At 46.6% G+C, this 26,295-nt stretch overlaps 1 protein-coding gene across 7 annotated transcripts in view; it reads right to left on the bottom strand.

Annotated features, from left to right (window-relative positions):
* LZTR1 (leucine zipper like post translational regulator 1) overlaps positions 1 to 26,295 on the bottom strand; it is a 298,705-nt gene that overhangs the window by 21,679 nt on the left and 250,731 nt on the right. For 4 of the 7 annotated variants that reach the window (XM_073319623.1, XM_073319627.1, XM_073319622.1 and 1 more), the window contains 4 exons: positions 19,455 to 19,581; positions 15,770 to 15,919; positions 7,339 to 7,444; positions 13 to 93 (listed from right to left, as the gene is read on the bottom strand). In XM_073319623.1, the coding sequence (XP_073175724.1) occupies positions 13 to 93; positions 7,339 to 7,444; positions 15,770 to 15,919; positions 19,455 to 19,581 (464 nt within the window). Of the gene's footprint in view, positions 1 to 12; positions 6,981 to 7,338; positions 7,445 to 15,742; positions 15,920 to 19,454; positions 19,582 to 26,295 lie in introns of those variants that run through there. The other 3 variants (XM_073319625.1, XM_073319624.1, XM_073319628.1) reach the window with 3 other exon arrangements.

Below are 26,295 nucleotides of genomic sequence, written 5' to 3'. Positions count from 1 at the left end.
GATCCAACCAACCTTGGTGAATTGGTGAACAATGATATGTAGGCAGTGCTTCTTCATGTCCAGAGCCTGTGTCTTGTCAGCTGCCTCTAAAATCTAGAGCAGAACAAAGTTAAAACTCTCTTCTCTTTCTTCTTCTGATAAAAGTCTAATCACAGACAAGTGCTGATTTTATGCAGAGAAGGTCATTTCCCTAAACTTGAGGTTGCTACCAGCTTTCCATTCTGAACTGGATTTTGGCTGTTGTGTGTGGTTCTTGTCAGAAGGTAATTTTTATGGAAAACTGGAGACGACTTAGGCTATGCATGGAGCCAGATTGTCTCAGGTGCCAGAATGAGACTGGTGCAGGCAAAGGGAAAGCAATACCCTAGGCTGTGGGTGGGGAGCAGTCAACGTAGGAGGGAGCACTGCTAACTTTTTGCCAACTGAGGATTCCCTCTACCAGGGAAATTCTTAGTTGGCTAGATTTTGGCTCTTTTGCACCACCTGGGCAGCAAAAAATGAGCAGGACCAGGGCAGAGGATCTGGTCCATGATCTTTAGGAAAAAATAGTTTATTTATGGTAACTGTCGTTCATTGAAAGTTGCCTCTATGCATTCACATTTGTGGGTTTGACGCTCCCAATGATCTGCTGATGGAACTTCTACCAAACCAGTGTCCATTGGGTCTGCATGAGCACCCCTTACTGACACTGATGTTCAACTTCTAAGCCTACAGAAGGAAGTCCAGTACCCAACCACCTCGGCTTCTTCTTCTATACCAAAGTATGATGAGAACTCTGTATGGAATGGGGACAGGAAGTGTGAATGCAGAAAGATAACTCTCAAAGAACAACTGTTATAAGTTTCTTCTTCCAGGTCCTCTGTGCATTCTCATTTGCAGGAGATTAGCGAGCAGTACCCACAGAGATGCAAGGCAGGCTGAGGAGTTTGCAGCTGAAGAGAAGTTGTAGCACTACTTTCCCAGTCTCGGCCTCCAAACAGGAGGTCAAGATTAAGGAACAGTGCTTGCTAAGATGTGATCTGAACTCTAAATGAGTGCTCTACAGAACGCCCTACTGGGCAACAGCTTGAACATGCCACACAAATGGCTGTAATGCATAATGGCAAGAGAACCTTAGTCCAAGAGTAATAGAAACAAATGGACAAGATGATCCACTTGGATAACCTGCGAGAAGAAACAACCTGTCCCTTGTACCTCTTCCCATATGCTAAATTAGCCTAGTGCTATTTCAGAAGGGCTTAGTTCTCTCTGGACAGAAACAGAGTGCCCTTCTCACATTCAATGTGTGAAAATATGCATCCTCTGGGAGTGGTGTGAGTTTTGAGGAAGAAAACCAGAAGGGATACAGACTGGTTAATATGAAAATCCATCACTGTTTTAGCAATTAAGTTTGGGTGTGGCTATAGAAATCCCTCAGCCTTATGTGTAAAACTAGGTCACCATTAAATCTGCAACTGACTGACCCTCCAAGCTGACATAATGGCATTGAGTAAGGCTTTTCTGTAAGAGATAGTCCAAAAAGCAGTTTGCCAGTGGTTCAGAGGTGTGGTTCCATGACCTTTGCTAGCACCCAGTGCAAGTCCCATGCAGAAAGAGGCTACCTCACAAGAGAAAGGTGTTCGCAAAGCCTTAGATGGAATGTGTGATTGCAGAGTGTGGAGGAAATGAACCGCCCAACCACACTAGACCCTTGCAGATGGAGTTGGCATACAGAATCTGCATCCTGATGGACTTTTGGGGATGCATCGAACAGACTGGTCTCCTTTTGGTAGTGGTCTAGAATGGAGGGGAGCACTCTAGAACAATCCTTCAGCCATTGCCCAAGTGGAGCATATCTTCCACTTTGAACACAGTACATGTGTGTCACACGTTTTCTAGACTGAAGCATCTTTCTCACTCTTGCAGAACTAGACAGGTCAGAGTTGGTTAAGAATCTATCAGCCCGGCAGTCAGATGCAAAGATACTAGATCTGGATGCAGAATTCTCTTCCAGCCTGAGATAGAAGATCAGGAGATAGCAGAACGTGACATGGTAGCTCAAAGGAGGATGCAACAGCTTGGCATACCAGTGCTCTGAGACACTCTGGAGCAATGACAAGAGTTTTTACCCTCTCTCAGGGTACGAGGTACTGCCAGGAAAGTACAAAGTTCTTGCTCCAGTCCAGGAGGAATGTGACCCTGAGAGACTCCTTCTTCCTGACCATTATTGAACAGAAAAGGTGACCCTTTCTGCCTTTATAGCAAAGCATTTTAGCACAGATGTTTACGTGCAGAAGAGATGGCAAGACAACGATGTTTCCAGAGACCACTCATGTTGGTCTAGTTGCCTTGGCCTGAATGCATGAAAGGAATTAGGTGCATAAGTCCCTATTTTAGGCATCTAAGTCCTACTTTCAGCACCACTGTGATGCACAACCCCCTGCCAAACCCTGCAAGCGCCTGAACTCACTTGGCACTCAGCTATTTGCACTAAAAGTTCCCTAGATGCCTATCTTACTGCCTGTGGGCAGGCACACTGCTGCGTTACCAGGGGTGTCCAGATGCCTAGCTCTTGCCTAAGTCCCATGAGCCTCAGAAAGAACCAGATAATTTGGCAAAGCTGATATTGCAAGGTTTGCAGAGTTTGACCGGTACTGTGAAATCTGTCTTCTGGCAGCAACATCTTGTCCACAGGTTAGTCTCAGACTGTGCCAATAAAAGTGAGGCTCTTACAAGGGCACAGTTCAACATGCCCCACTTGATTTTGAGCCCCAAAGTCTTGATTAAATGACAGGTCAGGACCAAAGAGCAGAAGAGCTCCTGCCATGATCTGGCTTTGAGAGGTCAGTTGTATAGATATGGCAAAACATATATTCCTCTTTTCCTTAGCTGGGTTGTCACCACAGCCAGGCGCTCAGTAAACACTCTTAGTGCTGTTGACAGGCTGACGGAGAACGCTGTATTGTAAAAACTTTTCTCCTATGCAAAACTTCATGCATTTCCTATGTGATTGCTTTATGTCTGTGAAAGTAGGTGTCCTTCAAATCAAGAATCATGCATCAGGGCTTGTCTATATGAGCAATGATTTGCAGCAAGCTGGGGTGAAAACGTAGTGTGCGGCATGCTAGTGTGGGGTAAGTTTCCGTAGGGCTCCTGCTGACACACCCTAAAAGTTCCCTAATGCACTTTAATCTACTCCTGTTTCAAAGTGGGGTAGATCAAAGTGTACCAGGGAACTTTCAGTGCACAGCAGCAGGGTCCACATGAATACTTAGTGAGTGGCACACTAGTGCAGGATAGATTTTCACCCCAGCTTGCTGAGAACTCAATGTTCATGTAGATAAGCCTTCAGTCTCTTTGGAATAGGGAGGGGGAATGACGAACCAGCAGGGGTTATCAAACTTTTTCTTTCTGAGGCCCCCACAACATGCTAAAAAAACTCCACGGTCCACCTGTGCCACAATTGTTTTTCTGCAAATAAAAGCCAGGACCAGCATTAGGGTAGCAAGCAGGGCAATTATCCAGGGTCCCCCACCATAAGGGGCCCCGCAAAGCTTAGTTGCTCAGGCTTTGGCATCTGCTCCAAGCGGTGGGGCTTGGGCCCCTGGATGGTAGGGCTTGGGGCCTCAGGCTTCAGCCCCATACAGTGGGGCTTCATCTTTCTGCCTAGGGCCCCAGCAAGTCGAATGCTGGGCCTGCTTGACTGAATCCCTGAAACCAGCTCTTGGCCCCCCAGTGGGCCCCGGACCCCTGGTTGAGAACCACTGCCATAGTGATCATCCTCATTTTGAAGGTTCTGATGTGTCTCTTCAGTCTTCAGGCCATCTATCTTCCAAAGGATCTGTGAAGAGGAACTGAGAAGGGGGGCTTGGAAGCAGGATGGTGAAGAACTGTATGGAGTAACCTTGATGCGTAGTCTTCAGTATCCAGCAGTCTGATGTGATTTCATACTTGGCTTTGTGAAGTCTCTAAAGGACGTGGAGGTGGTAAATGAAGAGAAGAGCGTGCAAGAAACTGGAATGCGGCTCCCAACTGTGGTGTCACCACACCAATGTCGTCAGATATCACCAGTGTGGTGCTCTGCTCTGTTCAATGTTGATAACAGTCAGCTGCATGTGTGCGTTCCCTCTTCGTGCTGCTTCAGCTCTGAGCAGGTAGCTGACACAGCAGACCCCGAGAGAATCCCCAATGACCACAGACTCTGATAAGGTACGAAGGCACCTGGCCAGGTTTATTGTCAAACGAAGCACAGTAATAGTTTCCCAGAGACTCTACAGGACATACTACAAATATGTACCCCCTGACAATGGACCTGCTTAGTCAGTGGTGGGACTCTCCATTGCCCCCTAGGCCAGACAAAGACAACCCTTCAGGGTTCAGAGTAACAGCCGTGTTAGTCTGTATTCGCAAAAAGAAAAGGAGTACTTGTGGCACCTCAGAGACTAACCAATTTATTTGAGCATAAGCTTTCGTGAGCTACAGCTCACGATACAAATAAGTTACACATTACTCTGACATATAGAGGTGCAACCCCACTATGTGTTAGGGTGCTGCCTCTCACCTTGTACATGTTGGTTCAAACAAAACAACTCTATCCATCATATTACCCTCCTGCCCCTGTCTTTAGGATGGGTCAGTATATTCCTTGTTATCTATGTGGAATGTGCTAGTACCGGAATGTTCTGGTACTGTCCTGGCACATGTTTATATTACTAGTGCTTCGTACCTTTTAGGTACATGTATATTTGCAACATTAGCCTTCTTCTTGCCAGCTCCTGTGAGCAGAGCCTGCCTCTGGATCACAGCTTAACTTGCTTTGTGTTAGCAAAGTCTTGACCATTACTTTAGTTCAGGCCTTAGGTCTCATACCGGTCTCTGGATTATGTTTCAGGGTCTCATCTTACCAAAAATCTCTAAGGTTTTGTTGATTTTTTCAGTAAAATGGCCTTAACTTTCAAATTCTGTATTCACACTTGTGATTCTGGGGCAAGGTCTGAGGAATGAGGGGGGATTTGATAGCTGCTTTCAACTACCTGAAAGGGGGTTCCAAAGAGGATGGCTCTAGACTGTTCTCAATGGTAGCAGATGACAGAACGAGGAGTAATGGTCTCAAGTTGCAGGGTGGGAGGTTTAGATTGGATATTAGGAAAAACTTTTTCACTATGAGGGTGGTGAAACACTGGAATGCGTTACCTAGGGAGGTGGTAGAATCTCCTTCCTTAGAGGTTTTTAAGGTCAGGCTTGACAAAGCCCTGGCTGGGATGATTTAACTGGGAATTGGTCCTGCTTCGAGCAGGGTGTTGGACTAGATGACCTTCTGGGGTCCCTTCCAACCCTGATATTCTATGATTCTATGATTTAATTCCTGAATATCTCTGCGGCCGTGGCTCTGTTGCAAGGGGCAGAGGTGTCATAGGCCGCATGGGGGGAATGACAGGCCATACTTCTGCTTCAGTGGCAAGATCCTTTGCTGCCTTAGCCTGATCTTTAGGAATCAACTACAGAACAATTGCATCCCAGAGGGTGTACTGTTAGTATCTTGTCACTGCCTAGTAACTGGCAATACACTTGGATCCCAACAAATATGATTTCCTACTGAGCGAGGAAATTCTGTGCCCAGGGAGCAGATTTAGTACCCTTTATCTTTTCTAATGCAGCAGAGACCACACAGTTCAAGCACCACCAAGTAGTGTCCTTAAGGCTTTGTGAAGGAATGCCATAGCAACATCTGTGAACTCCTGATATCATGGAAGACAGAGTGCTCTGTGGAACTGAAGAGGTGTATGAAGGCTGATGGTGATGGTTCACTCAAAGGGGGCCTGAGTGAAGCAAAAGGGAGATCCTGGGCATCACTGAACAGGAATTCCAGAGATGAATCAGGAGTAAGTTCCAAAGCCAAACCGTGCACCAGTGAAGCAAAAATCTTTTATGTGGACTAGTTGACCAGTCTTGGGAAAAGTTGCTGGACTACCAGGAACATGAACTGGGGAAGTCTGCAGCTGTTACAGGGCCAGTGACAACTTAGGAGCTGAGACCTTCTCCAAAATCAACCCTGGGGAATTTCTTCTTTCCTTCTTCACTTCCCCAGAACCAGACCTATGCTTTCCTTTCCTTGTTTCTTCTGTGCAGATGGTGTATATTCCTAGGATGGTGCAGCAGGTGCCATAGAAGGATCTTCAACAGCTGAGGATGTTCTCTCAATAAACGGGTCTCGAAACTAATACCATTTGGGGAGTCAAACTTATCCGCATCACAAGTGCCAATGCAGATGAAAACGCCTGATAATGCTTCACAGGGGAGGTCAGTGCTGCCTGAGGCACAGACCTGGCACTGGAACCCTTGTTAGAGGCCCAAGTTGAGGCCGGTGAAGAGGCTGGAGCCAGGTTCCAAGGCTTCACTCATTTAATAGTAGTGCATTTTTGTGCCAAGGAGGGTCATTGTGGGCCCAGATTTTATTGCCTCGTCAGCCTGATAGCAGGGCCTGTGCTGTCTGAGTGTCACTGGTTTGAAAGACAGATAGGCCTTTAGACTCAATTGCTGATCATGGCATACTCTGGGGATGAATGTGATGGAGTGTGAGCTTCACCTGAGCACACCAGACATTAAACATACATGTCTGATTTCAGATAGACTGTCAGATATTCTTACAGCCTTTCTAGGGCTCTACTCCAGCCATCTTTGCATGGACCAACACCAGATCAATCTCCTACACTATTCTCTCTTCCTTATAATTAAAGTGAATAAAAGAAAATTCAGATGGCAAAGATGGTCTATTAAATAATTAGACAAAGTCACACACAGCGAGGATCCTACTGCTTTGCACAGGAGAGGAGAAGGAAATGAAGACACTGGGGTCTGCACTGCTTTATATAGATTCAGATATTGAGCACTGACATCACTAGGAGGGCTTATGCAGCCCCACTGGATACAGCTGTAGTAGAGGTTCCATGAACTTGAAGCCAGAGGATGTCAGACCTGCAAGTAGGGATGCACAGAAGCCTCTGAAGAAGAACACAAGTATTACTTACTCTGTAAAAATTTTAATACACTTTCCCCAGTCACATCTGTATAACAGCTTGGCCTAGAAACATCAAATGTTTTAACTCATCCCCATACTTCAAATTTTGCACATTCTCGTTTACAAATTCTGTTTCAATTCCATGGCATTCTAATGCTTTTCCACCCAAAAACTATAGTATCCCTATAATCTTAACTGCAGTTTAGCCAATTATTTTTGTCTAAGAATGTGAGTAAATCACAGACCCTTCTGGCTGGTGTTGCTGGACCCTTTGAATTTCTTGAATATTTACTGTATTTAAGACTACCAATGACTAATTAAAATGGATCAGGGACAATTACCTGGAGCACATTTTCCACTGTAACATTCATTTCCAGGTTCTGCTTGCAGTATGCTTGAAGTCTGTTGTTGTAGAAACCATAATAATAAGGGGCAGAAAAGAGGTAGCTATAAAGCTAGTCAAGGAGAACAAATCTGTGTTCCAAGTTGGTAATAATTAGGGCTCCGTGTCTGCCATGGAGGTTGCGGAAGTCATGGATTCCATGACTTCTGCAGCAGCCAGTGTGGCTGATCCCAGGGCTGCCCAAGCAGCTGGCTCAGGGGCCAGCTGCTCATATAGAACAAGAAGTAATGGACTTAATCTGCAGCAAGGGAGATTTACATTAGATATTAGGTAACACTTTCTAACTATAAGGGTAGTTCACCTCTGGAATAGGCTTCTAAGGGAGGTTGTAGAATTCCCATCATTGGCAGTTTTTAGGAACATGTTGGACGAACACCTGTCAGGGATGGTCTAGGTTTCCTTGGTCCTGCCTCAGAGCAAGGGGGCTGGACTTGATGACTTCTCCAAGTCCCTTCCAGCCCTACATTTCTATGACTCTATGGTTGTCCATGCAAGCTCCCTCCAAAGATGTATATAAAGTACTTCCCCAAGAGTTGTATAGCAAGATGGTTAGTCAGTGGACCAGTCCAACATACTGAGGCATGCATACTCTCTGGTACCCATTGTGAATGACAGCAATGGCCCAAAAATATAGTGAGCAGGGATTAAGTCCTGCATAGTTGTGCTCACGCAGGGGATCTTGGCATTGCAACACTTAACTTCTAGGCACCTTGCCACACAGTGGAATTCACGTCCCGAGTTAGGTTGTCAGGCTCCCCATGCATTGTATGGGGAGAGTTAAGCACCTATGAACCGGATTCTCAGAAGCCAGCAGCTGAGCAGGGAACTGCCTGAGCTGGCCAGGAGTGAAATGCAGAGGGCTTAGGGCCCAGATTCACAAAGGGATTTACATACCAAATTGAGAGGCTGGAAGGATGCGCCTATCTATGCTCAGGATTCTTAGCCTTGAACCCTTTCCTGGATTTAGGTACCCAAACCAGGTGAGCTCTTTCTCACAAAGAATTGAAGAGACGCTCCTCTACCCCATTTTAAAATTATAGGAATGAAGGGCTCTCAAGAGGCCATCAAGTCCAGCCCCCAATAGCCCACTGCACACACCTGGGGGTGTGGGAGACCTGTTTTCATAACCCTGCTCTAACACATGTTTCCTACACTCCTGGTGCTTGCTGTAAACACCAGGCTATCAGGTGATGACTTGCTTACCCTTTTGTGTGGGTTCAGCATGCTCTGAGTGCATCAACCAGATCAGGCCCTGCACAAGTGAGATGGGCAGGGAACACCTACTTTGAGAATTCCACTGTGGCTTGGGTGTAAGAAAAGGTTACTTACTAACTCTGATTCTTCAAGATGTGATGCAGACGTGTGTATTCCACTTAGGCGTGTGTGTACCCAGTGCAGCAGAGGAAGAGAATTTTCCCTAGCAGTACCTGCAGAAGGGCAGCGCTCACGCCTCATAGCCATAGCACCACTCCAGGCTTTTGAAGGCAGTGACACCCCAACCCCACTCAGTTCCTTTGCAACGAACATCCAGAGACCAGACTCTGATGGAAAGGAGGTGGAGGGTGGGTAGTGGAATTCATGTCTGTATCACATCTAGAAGAACCAGTTACAATAAGTAACTGGTTTCTTCTTCTTCAATTACATGCAACCGAGTATTCCACATAGGTGATGCACAAGGAGTATCCACAGGAGGTGGGGCTCAGAGTGTAACTAAGGATTGCTGGACCGCCCTTTCAAAGTTTGCATTAGCTCTGGAAGATGCAGTAATGGTATAATGACAAGACATCATCTGACAACTAATGTATGGAGATACTGCTCCTCCGGAGCTGATTGCAGCTCAGGAAAAAACATGGGTACATATACCACCTTCGAGAACCCTGTATAAGGAGGCTCTCAGAGCCTGCAACTCAGACTCCCCTTCCAGATGTTATTGAAACCAGGAAAGCAGTTTTCTGACAGAAAGTAGAAAGGGTTAAGATGCCAGAGACTCAAATGGAGGTCCCATTAAGTCCACTGGGAAAGTATTAAGGTCCCACAGAGGAACTGGTTTTGAGACACTGGAGGATGGAGATGAAGAAGGCCTTTAAAGAATCTTGCTGCCATGGTACTGGAAAAGACTGATCTTCCAAGAATGGGTGGATGAAACACTGAAATCACTACCCGGTGCGACCTCAAGAGCTAAAGGCACCACCAGGCAACCGAAGACACAGCAAGTACTCTAAGATGTCCTGGATAGAGACCAGCATCAGTTGAATTCTGCGGGGCCGATGAACACACCAAAAAAATGGTTCCATTTTCTCAAACAGGTGATTTTGGTACAGGGCTTTCTATTTAATAGAACCTGCAGAATGGCTGCCAAACACCACTTTTCATTCTCGTTCAACCACAAAACAACCACACAGTGAGATGCAGGGAGCTGAGTGTGGGATGCAAGGCAACACCATGATTCTGAGTGAGTAGGTCAGGATGAAGATAAAGGGATAAAGGAGGCTGAATTGACAAGCGCAAGGTTGGAGAATCAACACTGCCTCAGCCATGCTGGTACAAGGAGGATAAGCATGTCCTGATCCGCTTTCAGTTTGAGGATGATCTGTTGTATGACTGGGATTGGGAAAAAACATACAGAAGAGCTAATGTCAGCTGAGATGGAAGGTGTCAGTCAGGGAGCCTGGACAGAATTCCCCTCGAGAGCAGAACAGATGGCATTTCCTGTTGTCCCTTGTAGCAAACAGGTTGGTTGTTGGAATGCCCCAAGCTGCAAAGATGACCTGCAGGATGCTTGTCTTCAGGGAACACTCGTGATTCAGGCAAAAATTTTTTCTGAGATGGTCTGCGAGATGATTCTGGGCCTCGGAAAAGCGATCGGCTATTAGAGTGATAGCCTCCTTGATGCAGAACTGCCATAACCTAACCACCCTGGATTGTGCTCCCCTTCTCTGTTCACGTAATGTATCACAGCAGTATCACTGGTAAATATGTAAATGATGGCTCCCCGATGCGGTTCAGAAAGGCGGGACAAGTATCGCAGATGGCCCGAAGCTCCAGTATGTTGATATGCAGAGACACTTCCTGCTCTGACCACAGACCCTGAATTTTCAAAAAGAAAAACTTGTGGCACCTTAGAGACTAACCAATTTATTTGAGCATAAGCTTTCGTGAGCTACAGCTCACTTCATCGGATGCATTCAGTGGAAAATACAGCTGGGAGATTTATATACATAAAGAACATGAAACAATGGGTGTTACCATACACACTTTAATGAGAGTGATCACTTAAGGTGAGCTATTACCAGCAGGAGAGTGGCAGGGGTGGGGGGGAAGGAGAAACCTTTTGTAGTGATAATCAAGGTGGGCCAGTTCCAGCAGTTGACAAGAACATCTGAGGAACAGTGGGGGGTGGAAGGGGGGAATAAACATGGGGAAATAGTTTTACTTTGTGTAATGACCCATCCACTCCCAGTCTTTGTTCGAGCCTAAGTTAATTGTATCCAGTTTGCAAATTAATTCCAATTCAGCAGTCTCTCGTTGGAGTCTGTTTTTGAAGTTTTTTTCTTGAAGAATTGCCACTTTTAGGTCTGTAATCGAGTGACCAAAGAGATTGAAGTGTTCTCCAACTGGTTTTTGAATGTTATAATTCTTGACGTCTGATTTGTGTCCATTTATTCTTTTACGTAGAGACTGTCCAGTTTGACCAATGTACATGGCAGAGGGGCACTGCTGGCACATGATGGCATATATCACATTGGTAGATGTGTAGGTGAACGAGCCTCTGATAGTGTGGCTCATGTGATTAGGCCCTACGATGGTGTCCCCTGGATAGATATGTGGACACAGTTGGCAATGGGCTTTGTTGCAAGGATAGGTTCCTGAGTTAGTGGTTCTGTTGTGTGGTGTGTGGTTGCTGGTGAGTATTTGCTTCAGGTTGGGGGGCTGTCTGTAAGCAAGGACTGGCCTGTCTCCCAGGATCTGTGAGAGTGATGGGTCGTCCTTCAGGAGGTTGTAGATCCTTGATGATGCGTTGGAGAGTTTTTAGTTGGGGGCTGAAGGTGATGGCTAGTGGCGATCTGTTATTTTCTTTGTTGGGCCTGTCCTGTAGTAGGTGACTTCTGGGTACTCTTCTGGCTCTGTCAATCTGTTTCTTCACTTCAGCAGGTTGGTATTGTAGTTGTAAGAATGCTTGATAGAGATCTAAAACTATTTCCCCATGTTTATTTCCCCCCTCCATCCCCCACTGTTCCTCAGATGTTCTTGTCCACTGCTGGAACTGGCCCACCTTGATTATCACTACAAAAGGTTTCTCCCCCCCGCTCTCCTGCTGGTAATAGCTCACCTTAAGTGATCACTCTCCTTACAGTGTGTACGGTAACACCCATTGTTTCATGTTCTCTATGTATATAAATCTCCCCACTGTATTTTCCACTGAATGAATCCGATGAAGTGAGCTGTAGCTCACGAAAGCTTATGCTCAAATAAATTGGTTAGTCTCTAAGGTGCCACAAGTCCTCCTTTTCTTTTTGCAAATACAGACTAACATGGCTGCTACTCTGAAACCTGAATTTTCAGTGACTCCAGATGTGCTCCCCAGCCCACCAGGGAGATGTCAGAGACAACAGACCTGGTTGGTAGGGGCTGGACAAAGGGAATGCCCTGACATATACTTTCTGGAAGCATCCACCACTACAAGGAGTCCAGGACCAGTGGAGGTAGATGGACCGATCTGTCCAAGGAATGAAGAGTCAGATGGTAAACCATCCTGAGCCACATCTGAAGGGGTAAAGGCGCAATCTTGCTAACAGAACCCTCTGCATGCAAACAGATATGTGGCCCAAGAGCCTCAGGCACATCCAAACTGCGATGGAAGGCTGAGACTGCCCAAAAGTGCATTGTGGACAGTATTGCTGCTGCTGCCCATAGCAGCACCTTTGCTCTGCCGGTGTGTACAAACCCAAGGAATGTAGGGTGGCCCTAGAACCCTTGAAGTACTGAGTCTTGTCCATCTTGTCTGAAAAAAGCACCTAGCCATTGAAAGGCAGATCATCTATAGCCTGCTGCAGGTCAGGAGCAATGCCCAAATTCTGCAGCCAAGATACCCTTCTCATGGTCTCTTGGAGGCCACAACTCTGACTGAAGAGTCCGTGATGTTCAGCATCGACTGCAGTGATGTCTTGGCCATCAAGCAGCCTTTGGTAATGAATGCCCCAAATTTCTCTCTGGAGGTTTCAGACATCTGGTCTGCAAACTTAGACATGAACATCTAATTTACAAATTTGTATTTGGACAACAATGCCTGCTGGTTTGCAATCTGCATTTGCAAAAAGGAGGAGATATAAATCTTCCTACCCATAAAGTCCATCCTTTTAGAGTCCTCATCCTTAGCAGTGGACTTAAATCTGCCCTGCTGGCCTTTATTGTTCACCACAGTTACGACCAGGAATTTGGATCCAGGTGAAAATAAAAGCCCTCAGATCCCTGCACCAGGACAAAACAGAGTTTCTCCATGTGCTTTGTCATACATGATACTGAATCATAGACTATCAGGGTTGGAAGGGACCGCAGGAGGTCTTCTAGTCCAACCCCCTGTTAAAAGCAGGACCAAGCCCCAATTTTTGCCCCAGTTCCCTAAGTGGCCCCCTCAAGGATTGAACTCACAACCCTGGGTTTAGCAGGCCAATGCTCAAACCACTGAGCAATCCCTCCAAGCTGGCAATCTCCAAAGAACATTTGCAGGCTCTAGGAGTGCATCATTAATAAGAGGAGCCACTCTCCCAGGAGCAGACAGCTGCAGGATATCCAGCAACATAATGGTGCTCTCCTGCAGGAACTCTGCCTGAAGGCCAGGGAAGCAGCCATGCACCACCAAAGGTCCTGATAGGACTTGAAATCCTCAGGTATTGAAGGCGAGGAAGAGCCCTGCCAAATTGTTCCCGATGTGGGGAGCAGTGTGGACCCCAAAATCAGTGGTGGCACCAAAGTAGCTGACGGTTCCAAAGTGGAGGGCAGTGAGAGCTGCCATGGTAACATCAGTGGTGTGAATGCAATGGTGCCAAGGAGTTTCCCAGTGCCAAAGAGATCCCTTGCACCAAGCCCATACCAGCCCTGCTTCCACAGACTGTGGAAGGGGAACATCGGAGTGTGGTGCCAATGGACCAAAAGGTTCAGTGGCCCATCCACACAATGAGGCTATAAACGACACAGCCCTGGCAAAAGCCTGGATCAATGGAGGGGTCAGGATGGAAAAGCAAAGGAGGTCTGTTGCTGCTTGATATGCCGCCGGCGTGGAAACAACTGATGCCAGCATCACTCTCGTCAGTACTGGATTCAAGAATCAGAGTCAATGGTAGAGGGTCCTGACCTCTCTGCTCAGTATCAGGAAGCTGTTAGAGGCACCCACACCCTCATGTATGCTGGCATTAACACAATGCTGGTCCACACTCTTTCTGGAGGAGGCAGAAGAGTTTTCATGAGACCTGCAGTGGTCTGGATTGGTCTTATGTGACCTCTTCCTCGGCGCATTCGATGGGGAACTCCTCCTCCATCCCTTTGGAGAGGCGCTGGCTCCAGAGCATGACATGGCAGCACTCTCAGAACCTGAGGGTGACTTCCAATCTGAGGAGGTCCTCGGTGCTTAAGCAGGCCACATGGCCTGGTCAAGCAGGTGCTGCTTTAGGCGAAGGTCCCTAGCCAGCTGAGTTCCTTTCAAGAACGACCTAGAAATTGCACACCGCTCCTTGACGTAGACGTCACAGTAAGCAGTGTGTGGGGATTGTTGTTGGGGATCGCTCTCCCCATATAACAATCTTTAAACCATGGTGAGGGCATCACCGGGGAAATACTTAACTAAATGTAATTAACACTACATTTAACTAACACTAAGGGTACTAATTATATACGACTAGAACAAACACTAGAAAAAGACAGTGAGAGATTGCATGGTTAAGAATCACACAAAGCTCTGACTCCAGCCACAGGCAGTAAGAAGGAAATGAAAGGGGTCAGGGTGGTGCCGCCTCATATAGCCAGAAGCTGTGGCAAGGAGGTGTGAGCGCTGCCCCTTTACAGACATTGCTAAGCAAAGTTCTCTGGCTCCAGAGCCCTAGGCATGCACCCACCAACACGGCTGCATCTACTCAAAGAAGCAGCTTAGGCTCTGAATGTCTTGTTAGCTGTGAGGGCAGTGTCAGGATTTAGTCAGCTTTGGGCATGCCCACCAGCAGAAATGCAGGTGCCTTTAGGGATTTAGGTGCCTACATAGTTTGGTGGCAGCTGAGTGGTGATTTTGTGAAAGTTAGTGATGTATAGGAGACACTCTTTTTGTGCATCTTACCCTAGCTCTCTAAGACACACCAGTCCTTTCACACAAACAACCCAAGACAGAGCTTGCCCCCATTACAGCCAACAGCCCAGTGGTTAGCACACACACCTGGACTGCAGGAGACCTAGATTTAAACCCTTCTCTGGATTAGCGACTTGAACCCCAGTCTCCCATATCCCAGGTGAATACCTTAAGTGGCAGGCTATTGGACATTTGGGGTGGGGACTTCTCAATCTGTCCTGTTGGAGCTGTTCCACTTTGTATAATTAAATATTCATTAGATCAGGAAAAGAGAGAAATTGCATAGATCAGTGGTCTGAAAACTCACATGGGAAAGCCAGGTTCAAATCCCTGGCTAGTTATAATTAAGGCTATGATTTTGTCATGATGGTCACAGAAAGCATGAATTTGAATAAAGTCCATCAAATGCCCTCCAAAACAACTGAAATGTGCTCAAACCAAGTGGTGTTACAAACTTGTACATGGGGTCACAGCACCACTCAGGTTTGGTCCATCTGCCCTACCATCTCCATCTAAAGCAGCATGGACTCTTCAAAACCGTTCAGCATTGTGACCCCATGTGCTAGGTCGCAAGGCCTAGAGCGGACAGCTGGGCTCAGTCCCACGGGACAGGAGTTGCCATTGTGGGGCGAGTGTGGGGTAGGGCCACTCTCCGTCTCCCACTAACCTCTTTCTGTGACATATTGTTGTTTTCCAGCACCTCTGCCATGAAATATATTTAAAAATTTCATGACAAAATCATAACACTAGTTATAGTTTAACTCAACTGAACTGTTTCATAGTCCAGTAGAAGGGCCTGATTCTCCACTCCCTCACAATGAAGGCATTTGCAGCAGTGCAGAGCAGGTGTAATATGCTTCTCTTCTGGTCTGGCATATTTTTTTTCACTCACTTTGCACAGGTGTAAATGATGACACCAGGTGCATGACATGGCAGAATCAGAGCCAACATATTAAAATATCCATAGCAAAAGAAATCCAAAGTGTCTGTTTCAATTGCATCTACAGACCTTAGGCTTCAGTAGATTTAAGGATACAGGGAATCTTCAGGAGGCATGTTCACTTCACCATAGTAAATGTATCTCAGCATAGACTCAAATGCTTGTTTACTGGGAACCATTTCACCTATAGAAATATTTACTTGTCCATCTTCTGGCATGAAGGAACGGAACATGGCTTCAAAGTAACTGGAAAAGGAAAGGTGACTGATGTAACACAAGGAGATTTTACATAACCACAAGAAAGGTTCTGCAGATGGTTTCAAGCAGTACTGTTCAAAGGGGGCTACAAAGCATTGACGCTTTCACATAAATTACTTCCTAGCTACTATGCGGAGGGGAAAACTGCCTCTAAATGCCTCCTCAAATATAGTATGCAGTGTTGTTGTAATCATGTTGGTCCAGGATATTAGAGAGACAAGGTGGGTGAGGTAATATCTTTTATTGGACCAGCTTCTGCTGGTGAAAGAGACAAGCTTTTGAGCTACACAGATCTCAGGTCTCTTCCCAAAGGGGATTTGCTAGTGTTTCCCTCTATATAGTTCATGAGTGGCTTAGAGAACATACACTCAGCTAAATTGTTTGAATCTCTGCATGCGGGTGGCTGAGTGATCACAGCACCTGGAGGTGTTTACTGCTTATCACTAGCAAAGCACTATGAGAGACAGCCCAGATTGGAGAGCTAAGGGGGAACAAGGGTCCCACGGTTCCAAGTTGTACCCCAGAGATCCAGTCACACTCAAACCTTGTCTCTCAAATGTAGTATTGTCATGTTTCAGATAAATCTGTGTGTGATGCAACAAAGCAACACAATCCCAACAATGCTATAGGATGTTATATAGGAAACAATGCCATATGGATTTTCTTTATGGCAATTAATTTTCAAAAATATAAAAATTAGGATATAATACACTGTAATAATTCATTTACTTACTTTGCATATGAAGTACTGGTAAACTTCAAACATTATGGGTCTCCTGGTTTCTTAGGGGCTAGACACTAATATAAATGGTTACCTGCCTACTGTACAAGGATATTGTGATGGTTTGTTAGATACTATTTGTAAAGTACTAAAGTATGTACATGCTAAAGATTATTAGGGCTGGCTGAAAATTTTCCTTCAAAACTTTTTTTAATGGAAAATTGGATTTTAACTAAACGAAAATTTTTGCAGAAAGTATTGCCAAAAATTAAACAAAAAATCAAGTTTTTTTTCAACAAAAAGTCAAAATTTTCTGTTGACCCCCTCCATTTTCTAATTATTATTGTATACTGAATGGAAGGAACCCATTTTCACTGGCTATAGGCATTAGTAAGTTTGCCTGTGATAGTATTAGATTGTGCTCATCTACTAACCTCATTGCACCATTAATAGATAGGTTTCAGAGTAGCAGCCGTGTTAGTCTGTATTCACAAAAAGAAAAGGAGTACTTGTGGCACCTTAGATACTAACAAATTTATCTGAGCATAAGCTTTCGTGAGCTACAGCTCACTTCATCGGATGAGCTAGATTCTAGTCTGGTTTCCCGCCTTTTCTACCCTTCCTCTCCATATAACATAACTTGCATCTACTGATGTGGCAAAGTGCTTTTCTTCACCCCACCAGGTGTACCTCTAACTCTGGACTATTGATCCAGCTCCCCCTTCCTTTTTTGAATATGTAAGAGTCAGTTTTTTCAGGTGCCTGAATCTGAATGACATGGTCACAATTTCTGGATAACAGCTTCTGAGTGCAGGTTCTTGTCACCGGTTACTGTAGACTCCTAATGGCATTCAGTATTATATTCTCTTCAACTTGTATACCTGATTAAAGCCCTTCACAATTTCTCCCTAGCAAATTCTTCATGTCACAACCAATTAGACTCGGCCTGAGATTTCTGCCACTGGCACTCTAGCTGTCTTTCTGTCTAGCTTCCTCTCCTGCTCCATCTGTCCCAGGTCATCTGTAAACCATGCTGATCAGTGAGGATGAAGCTGTATAGGGTCACCCTATCAAACCCTGAACTGAGAAGAGTTAGATGCCTCAAAAAGGGATTCCCAAAAGCCAGCATGCTGAGCGGGGAGTTGCCTAAGCCAGTCAATAGGAAATGCTGAGGAGAGGGGTGGTAGGTGGTGGTGGTGGTAGGTAAAGGGAGGAAGGTGCCTAACTTCGGTCTGAGGGAGGTGCCTCCCTCTAGCTGGGGGGGTCACAGCCATGAGCCTTCTGGAGTCAGTCACCTAAGCCGGGTCAGCCCTTTCTCAACAAAAACTGAGAAGCAGGAGGTGATGGTACTTTCCCCTTCACCAATAGTCCTGTGGCTAAAGAACTCATCCACAATTTGGGAGACTCAGGTTCAAATCCCCACTCCCCTTGATGAGGAGCAGTGTTTTGAACCCAGGTCTCTCACATCCCACACAAGTGCCCTAACCACTGGGTTTGAAGATTGAAAGGTGATTTGATTACCATGTCCCTTGTATTTTCTTCACAGGTACTAAAGGGCTCTTTATCAAGGAAGTCAGAATAAGAATCTGTGGCTGGAAGTTAAAGCCAAATGCAAATTAGAAATAATACACACAGTGAAGGTGATTAGCCATTGGAACAAACTATCAAGACAGGCGGTGGCTTCTCCATCTTTTTAAATCAAGATTGGACATCTTTTCTGGAAGACATACTTTAATCATCCACAAGTTACTGGGCTCAGTACAGTGTAAGAGGGCAAGATTCTATGGCCTGTGATATACAGGTCAGTCTAGATGATCTAATGGTCCCTTCCGGCCTTGGAATCTACGAACCATTTATCTCGCCAACAATCCCCCTCTCCTTTTCGATTACTCCCTTTACACAGTTTAACAGGCCTGCTGATTCTCCACTGGCTTCTTACTTTGATGTACAGATACAGGACTAGATCATACCTAGCTTTAACATAGCCATACACAGAGTAGATTCCCATCTCTCTCACTCAGCCAGGTTAAGGCTGCCTAGATTGCAGCTCTATGCACTGCAGAACCCAATGCCATGCACCCAATGCTCCCCCTGCAAGTGAGTGAAGAAGGTACAGGGAAGGGCAGAACCAATATCCACCTCTCCTCACTACATGTACCAGCCAAGAGAGCTGGTTGGCCGTGCCAGGGAAGAGACGTATGATACACCCTTAAACGAGTAAGTTATTTACAACTTCAACCAAGTGGGAACCCAGAGAGACCAATCTACCCCCTAATGTATTGATGTTTTTATACGTTTGTTCAATGGATTCTTAAATCTCTACCTCATAGCTTACATACCAAAGTTTAGGCTTCATTTCTATTAGCATCTCTTGAGCTGCATTTTCATTTTTAGAACATCCTTTTTGTTCTTCATGAACACTTGTTCCTTTCAAGTTCATGACAGTAGTTTTATGCGTGATTATTTGCTTCTTTTTGAAATTGTGGTAGGATACAGACCATCTGTTATTCAACTAAGGTTTTGATTTTCTAACATTTTCCTGCTGAGATGGCAAATTCATTCATATTTTAGTCACTGTTGCTTAATGGCTCTATTATGTTGAATTTCTAGGAGAAAAATCCTATGTGTTACTCAGTGAACAGAAGCCTATTCTCTTGTGTGCTTCAAAACAACCTGATCCAAGAAGCAGTCTGTGGTACTGAGAAATCATGTCCACACATGACATTTGTTATTGCTCTAGTAAATGATGACTATTTAAAAAGTTTCTAAGTTTCAGTAAATGGTTGATCAGAGTGCACACACCTGGAGCGGGCTGCCAGAATTGCCTTATGTGCTGGTCTTGGGTGGCCATCTAACAGGAGGATGATATCACAAAACTCGATCCCAGCTCCTTCTAGATAAGCCTTCATATCCTGAATCAAAGATGTTCCTGACAGAGGCAACATGGTGAAATGATTAAAAAGAAGACATTTCCAGGTAATCAGCTGCTATAAAGTTAATACACGGTTGTGCCACATCTACATACAAGTTTTCCCATGGGATTAAGGGAGTTGTTAGTAGGCAGGCACTTCATCACATTCTCAGCACTATGGGAGGCCTCTTTTCGTATGCCATGGATAAGGCCAGGCCACGATCCCTGGAAATTTGTTCTGTATGTAAGACTGATGCCCTCGGTGAGGTTTTACATCTGCATCCTTTTCCTCACCTCTGGTACATTTGCCTCAATCCACTCCTCACCCACCCCCTGTCCATTTTGTGCCAACATTGCTAACCTCACATACATTGCACCTCCACTTCTCTCGCTGTCTCTGGAACGCCATGACATATCTACAAAGATCTCAGCCACCTGTGACCTCTTCCTATCTTGCTCCCTCCAGCTCCTGGTTCTTCAAGAAACCTGGATCCCTCTACAGCTGCCATCTCTTATAGAGGCTTCTCCTTCTCTCACCCCTTCCTTCCCCGCCCCGCCCGCCTGGATCAGACTGTGGTGGGGTACGGAGCTTCTCCTGTCCCCTTGCTGCTATTTCCAATACCTCCCTCCTCCCTTCTTCTGAACAATGCTGCATTGACTTCTCTCTTCTCCCCCTCAATATTGCTGTCACCTACCATCCATCCAGCTCCTCCCCATCAGCCTTCCTCTCTGATCTCAACTCCTCGCTCTCTCTCTCTCTCTCTCCTCTTCTTACAATCTCCCACACTCAGCATCAGGGACTTCAACTTCCATGGGAACAACCCATCCAACCCCTTAGCTGCACACTTTCTTTTCCTCCCCTCTTCATTCAATCTGCAGCTCACGGTCAACTCTCCCATTCACCAAAAGGAACACTCATGGAATTTGGTCTCACCAAGCATTGCTTTCTCAGATCTCTCTTGCTGAGCTCCCTCCCTTTCAGGATCACCCATTGCTCCCCAACTCCCTCATGCCCTGTCACTTGGTCTTTCCGTGACTTCTAGTCCTTCAACATCAGTGACTTCTTATCTGCTCTCAGCATTCTCATCCTTTCTTTCACTGTTGTTGATTCGCTCCCTCCCTCCACCTTTGCCTCTTTTGCCTCTCTCTCTCAGTGCAAGATCTGCCCTACCAACCTCCAGCCCTAGCTCACCCCCAGCATGAGGAAGTTACTTACCTTATAGTAACTGGAGGGTCTTCGAGATGTGTGGTCCCTATCTGTATTCCATTAGGGATACGCATGTACTCCATGCTCCCAGAGTCAGAGAATTTTGAAAGCAGTGTCCGCTGACTCGCACATGCACCCTTACTTTCCTAGGGCCTCCACCGAAGGAGATAAAAGATGGAGCACACCAACCACCTCTCCTGTTCCTTCTCTACCATGAATCTAATCAATGTCCAAAGCAGAGGGGAAGGAGAGTGGTAGTATGTATGATAGGGACCACAAATCTCAAATAACCTGTAAGGTAAATAACTTCCTCTTCTTCTTCAAGTGCTGGTCCCTATGTGTACTCCATTGTGGGTGACTGACAGCTAGTACTCAAGAAAGAAGCGAGTGCAAGGATGTAGGTGGCAGAGTTGCATGAAGGACTGTTGCCTCATAGTATGTGTCAGCAGCAGAGTCTTCTACTAAAGCATAATGACTCAGGAACATATGGTTGGAAGTCCACGTAGCTGCTTTACAAATGTTAACCAAAGACACTACCCTCAAGCAATGCTATAGACACTGCTTGTGCTCATCCTGCGTGAGGGAAGGAAAGTGAGACAATTGATAGCAGAGTAAGATACAACCTGAGATCCACCCAGAGATCCTCAGAGGAGATAGCCTGACCGTGGACACTTTCCACCGTGGCTCAAACATTGGGGGGAAAGAATTGCATCAGAAATGTTGGTTGGCAAGTGATCTACATGTGTCCCTAAAAAGGATTTTGAATGTGATTCGTTGGTTAGATCGTCAGCTTCCTGGTATGAACCAGGTACTCATGATGTGTGCAATGAGAACACTGATCCACTACTCCCTGCCACCAAGTGGCTGCTAACAGGCACCAGAACTAGAAGTTGAATTCTGAGAGAACAGAGGACTGCAATCCTGGAATCTGCTAGGTGGAATTCGGGGGTTCTGAATGTCCCTGACTGTATTTAAAATCAAGCACAGAAAGAAGAAGTTGTCCATGTAACTGGGTTGCCCCTGCTCAGGACTGTTTCCCTTGCACTACCTGCTCCTACTACCTGACTCTGATCCCCTGGTAACCTGACCCTGCCTGCCTCCTTACACTTGACTTTCGATCTCTGGCATAACTCAGAATCTAATCTCCTGGTATCTGACCCAGCCTGGCTCCCGACTCCTGGTCTGGCCGCTAGGTCAGACTGCCCACGTCAGTTTGCATGGACCACTTAAGCCACAGGAGTGGGCTTGATGCCAGTAAAATAGACCTGGCCAAACTTCTGGAAGCACTGGACACTCCCAACTGGGCTGCCTGACTTCAGGCTGACAACTAAGCCTTGGAGGCCCAGGTCATTCAGCTGACCTCGGAGAAAAAACTGTCACCTACCTTTCATAACTGTTGTTCTTTGAGATGTGTTGCTCGTGTCGATTCCATTCTCGGTGTGCGCGCACCCACATGCACAGCTGTCAGAGATTTCTGCCTCAGCGTTATCCTTAGGGCTGGCTGTGGTGCCCCCTGGAGTGGCACTCCCATGCAGTGGTATATCAGGTGCTGCCTCCCTCCTGGCACCCTCTCAGTTCCTTCTTGCTGGCAACTCCAACAGAGGGGTGGGGGTGTGGGGGGGAAATGGAATGGACATGAGCAACCCATCTAGAAGAACAGTTAGGAAAAGTAGTTAACCGGTTTTTCTTCTTTGAGTGCTTGCTCATGTCAATTCCTTTTCAGGTGACTCACAAGCAGTATCAACAGAGGTGGGCTTGGAGTTCATAGCTTAGCGGCATGCAGTATTGTCCTACCGAAACCAGCCTTATCCCAGGCCTGCTGGGTCAGCACATAATGGGACGTAAAAGTGTAGACAGACGACCATTTGGCCACTCTATAGATGCCCTGGATAGGCACATGGGCCAGAAAGTTGCCGAAGAAGTCTGCGCCCTTGTAGAGTGGGTGGTGACGATCGCCGCAGGTGGCACCTTCGCTTGGTCATAGCAAAAGCGAATGCAGACCGTGATCCAAGAAGAAATTCTTTGAGTGGATACCTGGTGACCTTTCATCCTGTCAGCCACTGTGATGAACAATTGCATCGATTTACGGAACAACTTGGTCCTATCCACACAGAAGGCCAGAGCCCTCCTAATGTCCAGGGCACTTAGCCTGAGCTCCTCTTCTGACTTATGCGGCTTTGGAAAGAAGACCAGTAAGTAAATGTTCTGGCTCCAATGTAACGGAGTCTACTTTAGGAAGAAAAGCTGGGTGTAGCCTTAGCTGGACCTTGTCCTTGTAGAAGACCATGTACAGTGGCTCCGAGGTGAGCACCTGAATCTCGGATACCCAGTGGGCCGACATCACTGCAACCAGGAACGTGACCTTCCACGAGAGGAGGAGAGAGCAAGAAGCCAAGGGCTCAAAGGGAGGACCCGTTAGCTGAGACAGCACCAGATTCAAGTCTCACAGAGGGATGGGGTCTCTGACTTGTGGGTAGAGGCACTCCAGGCCTTTAAGGAATCAGGCCATGATTTCCTGAGCAAAAAACAGACCTACCCTGTAACGGTGGGTGGAAAGCCGAGATGGCCGCTAGATGGACCTTTATCAATGAGAGGGACAATTCCTGGAGAACCATAGAATATCAGGGTTTGGAAGGGACCTCAGGAGGTCATCTAGTCCAACCCCCTGATCAAAGCAGGACCAATCCCCAACTAAATCATCCCAGCCAGGGCTCTGACAAGCCTGACCTTAAAAACCTCTAAGGAAGGAGATTCTACCACCTCCCTAGGTAACGCATTTCCAGTGTTTCACCACCCTCCTAGTGAAAAAGTTTTTCCTAATATCCAACCTAAACCTCCCCCACTGCAACGTGAGACCATTACTCCTTGTCCTGTCCTCTTCTACCACTGAGAATAGTCTAGAACCATCCTCTTTGGAACCACCTCTCAGGCAGTTGAAAGCAGCTATCAGATCCCCCCTCATTCTTCTCTTCTGCATACTAAACCATCCCAGTTCCCTCAGCCTCTCCTCATAAGTCTTGTGTTGCAGACCCCTAATCATTTTTCAGAGTAACAGCCGTGTTAGTCTGTATTTGCAAAAAGAAAAGGAGTACTTGTGGCACCTTAGAGACTAACCAATGCTCAAATAAATTGATTAGTCTCTAAGGTGCCACAAGTATTCCTTTTCTTTTTGCTAATCATTTTTGTTGCCCTTCGCTGGACTCTCTCCAATTTTTCCACATCCTTCTTGTAGTGCGGGGCCCAAAACTGGACACAGTACTCCAGATGAGGCCTCACCAATGTCGAATAGAGGGGAACGATCACGTCCCTCGATCTGCTGGCTATGCCCCTACTTATGCATCCCAAAATGCCATTGGCCTTCTTGGCAACAAAGGCACACTGTTGACTCATATCCAGCTTCTCGTCCACTGTCACCCCTAGGTCCTTTTCCGCAGAACTGCTGCCTAGCCATTCGGTCCCTCGTCTGTAGCGGTGCATTGGGTTCTTCCGTCTTAAGTGCAGGACCCTGCACTTATCCTTGTTGAACCTCATCAGATTTCTTTTGGCCCAATCCTCCAATTTGTCTAGGTCCCTCTGTATCCTATCCCTGCCCTCCAGCGTATCTACCACTCCTCCTAGTTTAGTATCATCCGCAAATTTGCTGAGAGTGCAATCCACACCATCCTCCAGATCATTTATGAAGATATTGAACAAAACCGGCCCCAGGACCGACCCTTGGGGCACTCCACTTGATACCGGCTGCCAACTAGACATGGAGCCATTGATCACTACGCGTTGAGCCCGACAATCTAGCCAACTTTCTACCCACCTTATAGTGCATTCATCCAGCCCATACTTCTTTAACTTGCTGACAAGAATACTGTGGGAGACCGTGTCAAAAGCTTTGCTAAAGTCAAGAAACAATACATCCACTGCTTTCCCTTCATCCACAGAACCAGTACTCTCATCTTAGAAGGCGATTAGATTAGTCAGGCATAACCTTCCCTTGGTGAATCCATGCTGACTGTTCCTGATCACTTTCCTCTCGTGTAAGAGCTTCAGGATTGGTTCCTTGAGGACCTGCTCCATGATTTTTCCGGGGACTGAGGTGAGACTAACTGGCCTGTAGTTCCCAGGATCCTCCTCCTTCCCTTTTTTAAAGATTGGTACTACATTAGCCTTTTTCCAGTCACCCGGGACTTCCCCCATTCGCCATGAGTTTTCAAAGATAATGGCCAATGGCTCTGCAATCACAGCCGCTAATTCCTTTAGCACTCTCGGATGCAATGCGTCCGGCCCCATGGACTTGTGCACGTCCAGCTTTTCTAAATAGTCCCTAACCACTTCTTTCTCCACAGAGGGCTGGCCACCTACTCCCCATGCTGTGATGCCCAGCACAGCAGTCTTGATCTTGTTCGTGAAGACAGAGGCAAAAAAAGCATTGAGTACATTAGCTTTTTCCACATCCTCTGTCACTAGGTTGCCTCCCTCATTCAGTAAGGGGCCCACACTTTCCTTGGCTTTCTTCTTGTTGCCAACATACCTGAAGAAACCCTTCTTGTTACTCTTAACATCTCTTAAGCTTAAGATGCAGGAGTTAGTCCAGAATAAGCTGCACTGAAGCCCACTTGGGACGAAAAGACAATTACCTTTTCTATAACTGGTGTTCTTCAAGATGTGTTGCTCACGTCTGTTCCACAATAGATGTGTGTGCTCGCCACGTGCACTGGTGTCGGAAGTTCTTCCCCTAGCAGTATCCATAGTGGAGCACCCCTAGTGACCGCTGGAGTGGCACCTTCATGGTGCAGTATAAGGGGCGCTGCGCGCTCCCCCCACCCTCAGGTCCCTCTTGCCAGATAACTCCGGCAGAGGAGAAGGAGGGCGGGATGTGGAGTAGACATGAACAACACATCTCGAAGAACACCAGTTACGAAAAAGGTAACCGTCTTTTCTTCTTCAAGTGATTGCTCATGTGTATTCCACAATAGGTGATTCCAAGCTATATCTGTTGGAGGTCAGTAAGAGTTCACAAACTCTTGGGACGGAGCACAGCCCTGCTGAACCCGGCGTCTTCCCTGGTCTGGGAGACGACTGAATAATGCGAGGTGATCGTGTAACCAGAAGGCCATGTGGCAGCCCTGCAAATGTCCTGAATGGGGACATGGGCTAAAAAGGCAGCTGACGAGGCTTACACCCGAGTCGAGTGTGCCCTCCCGATTGATGGCGGAGGGATTCCTGCCAAGTCATAACAGGTACAGATGCATGAGGTGATCCAGTTGGAAAGCCGCTGAGTGGAGATCGGCTGACCCCTCATGCGTGCAGCCGAGGCGATGCACAGCTGCGAAGACTTCCTGTACGGCTTACTCCGCTCCAGATAAAAAGCCAGAGCCCGTCTCCAACATGTGGAGACGGTGCATGTCGCTGGATGCATGGGGGTTGGGGAAGAGGACCGGCCGGAAAATGTCCTGATCCATGTGGTAGGCGGAGACCACCTGCAAGAGGAAAGGGGTGTGTGGCAGAGCTGGACCTTAAATTTATGGAACACT

The sequence above is a fragment of the Lepidochelys kempii genome, chromosome 21 (assembly GCF_965140265.1).
Source record: "Lepidochelys kempii isolate rLepKem1 chromosome 21, rLepKem1.hap2, whole genome shotgun sequence".
Classification (NCBI taxonomy): Eukaryota; Metazoa; Chordata; order Testudines; family Cheloniidae; genus Lepidochelys; species Lepidochelys kempii.
This window is presented reverse-complemented; position numbering and strand designations above follow the sequence as displayed.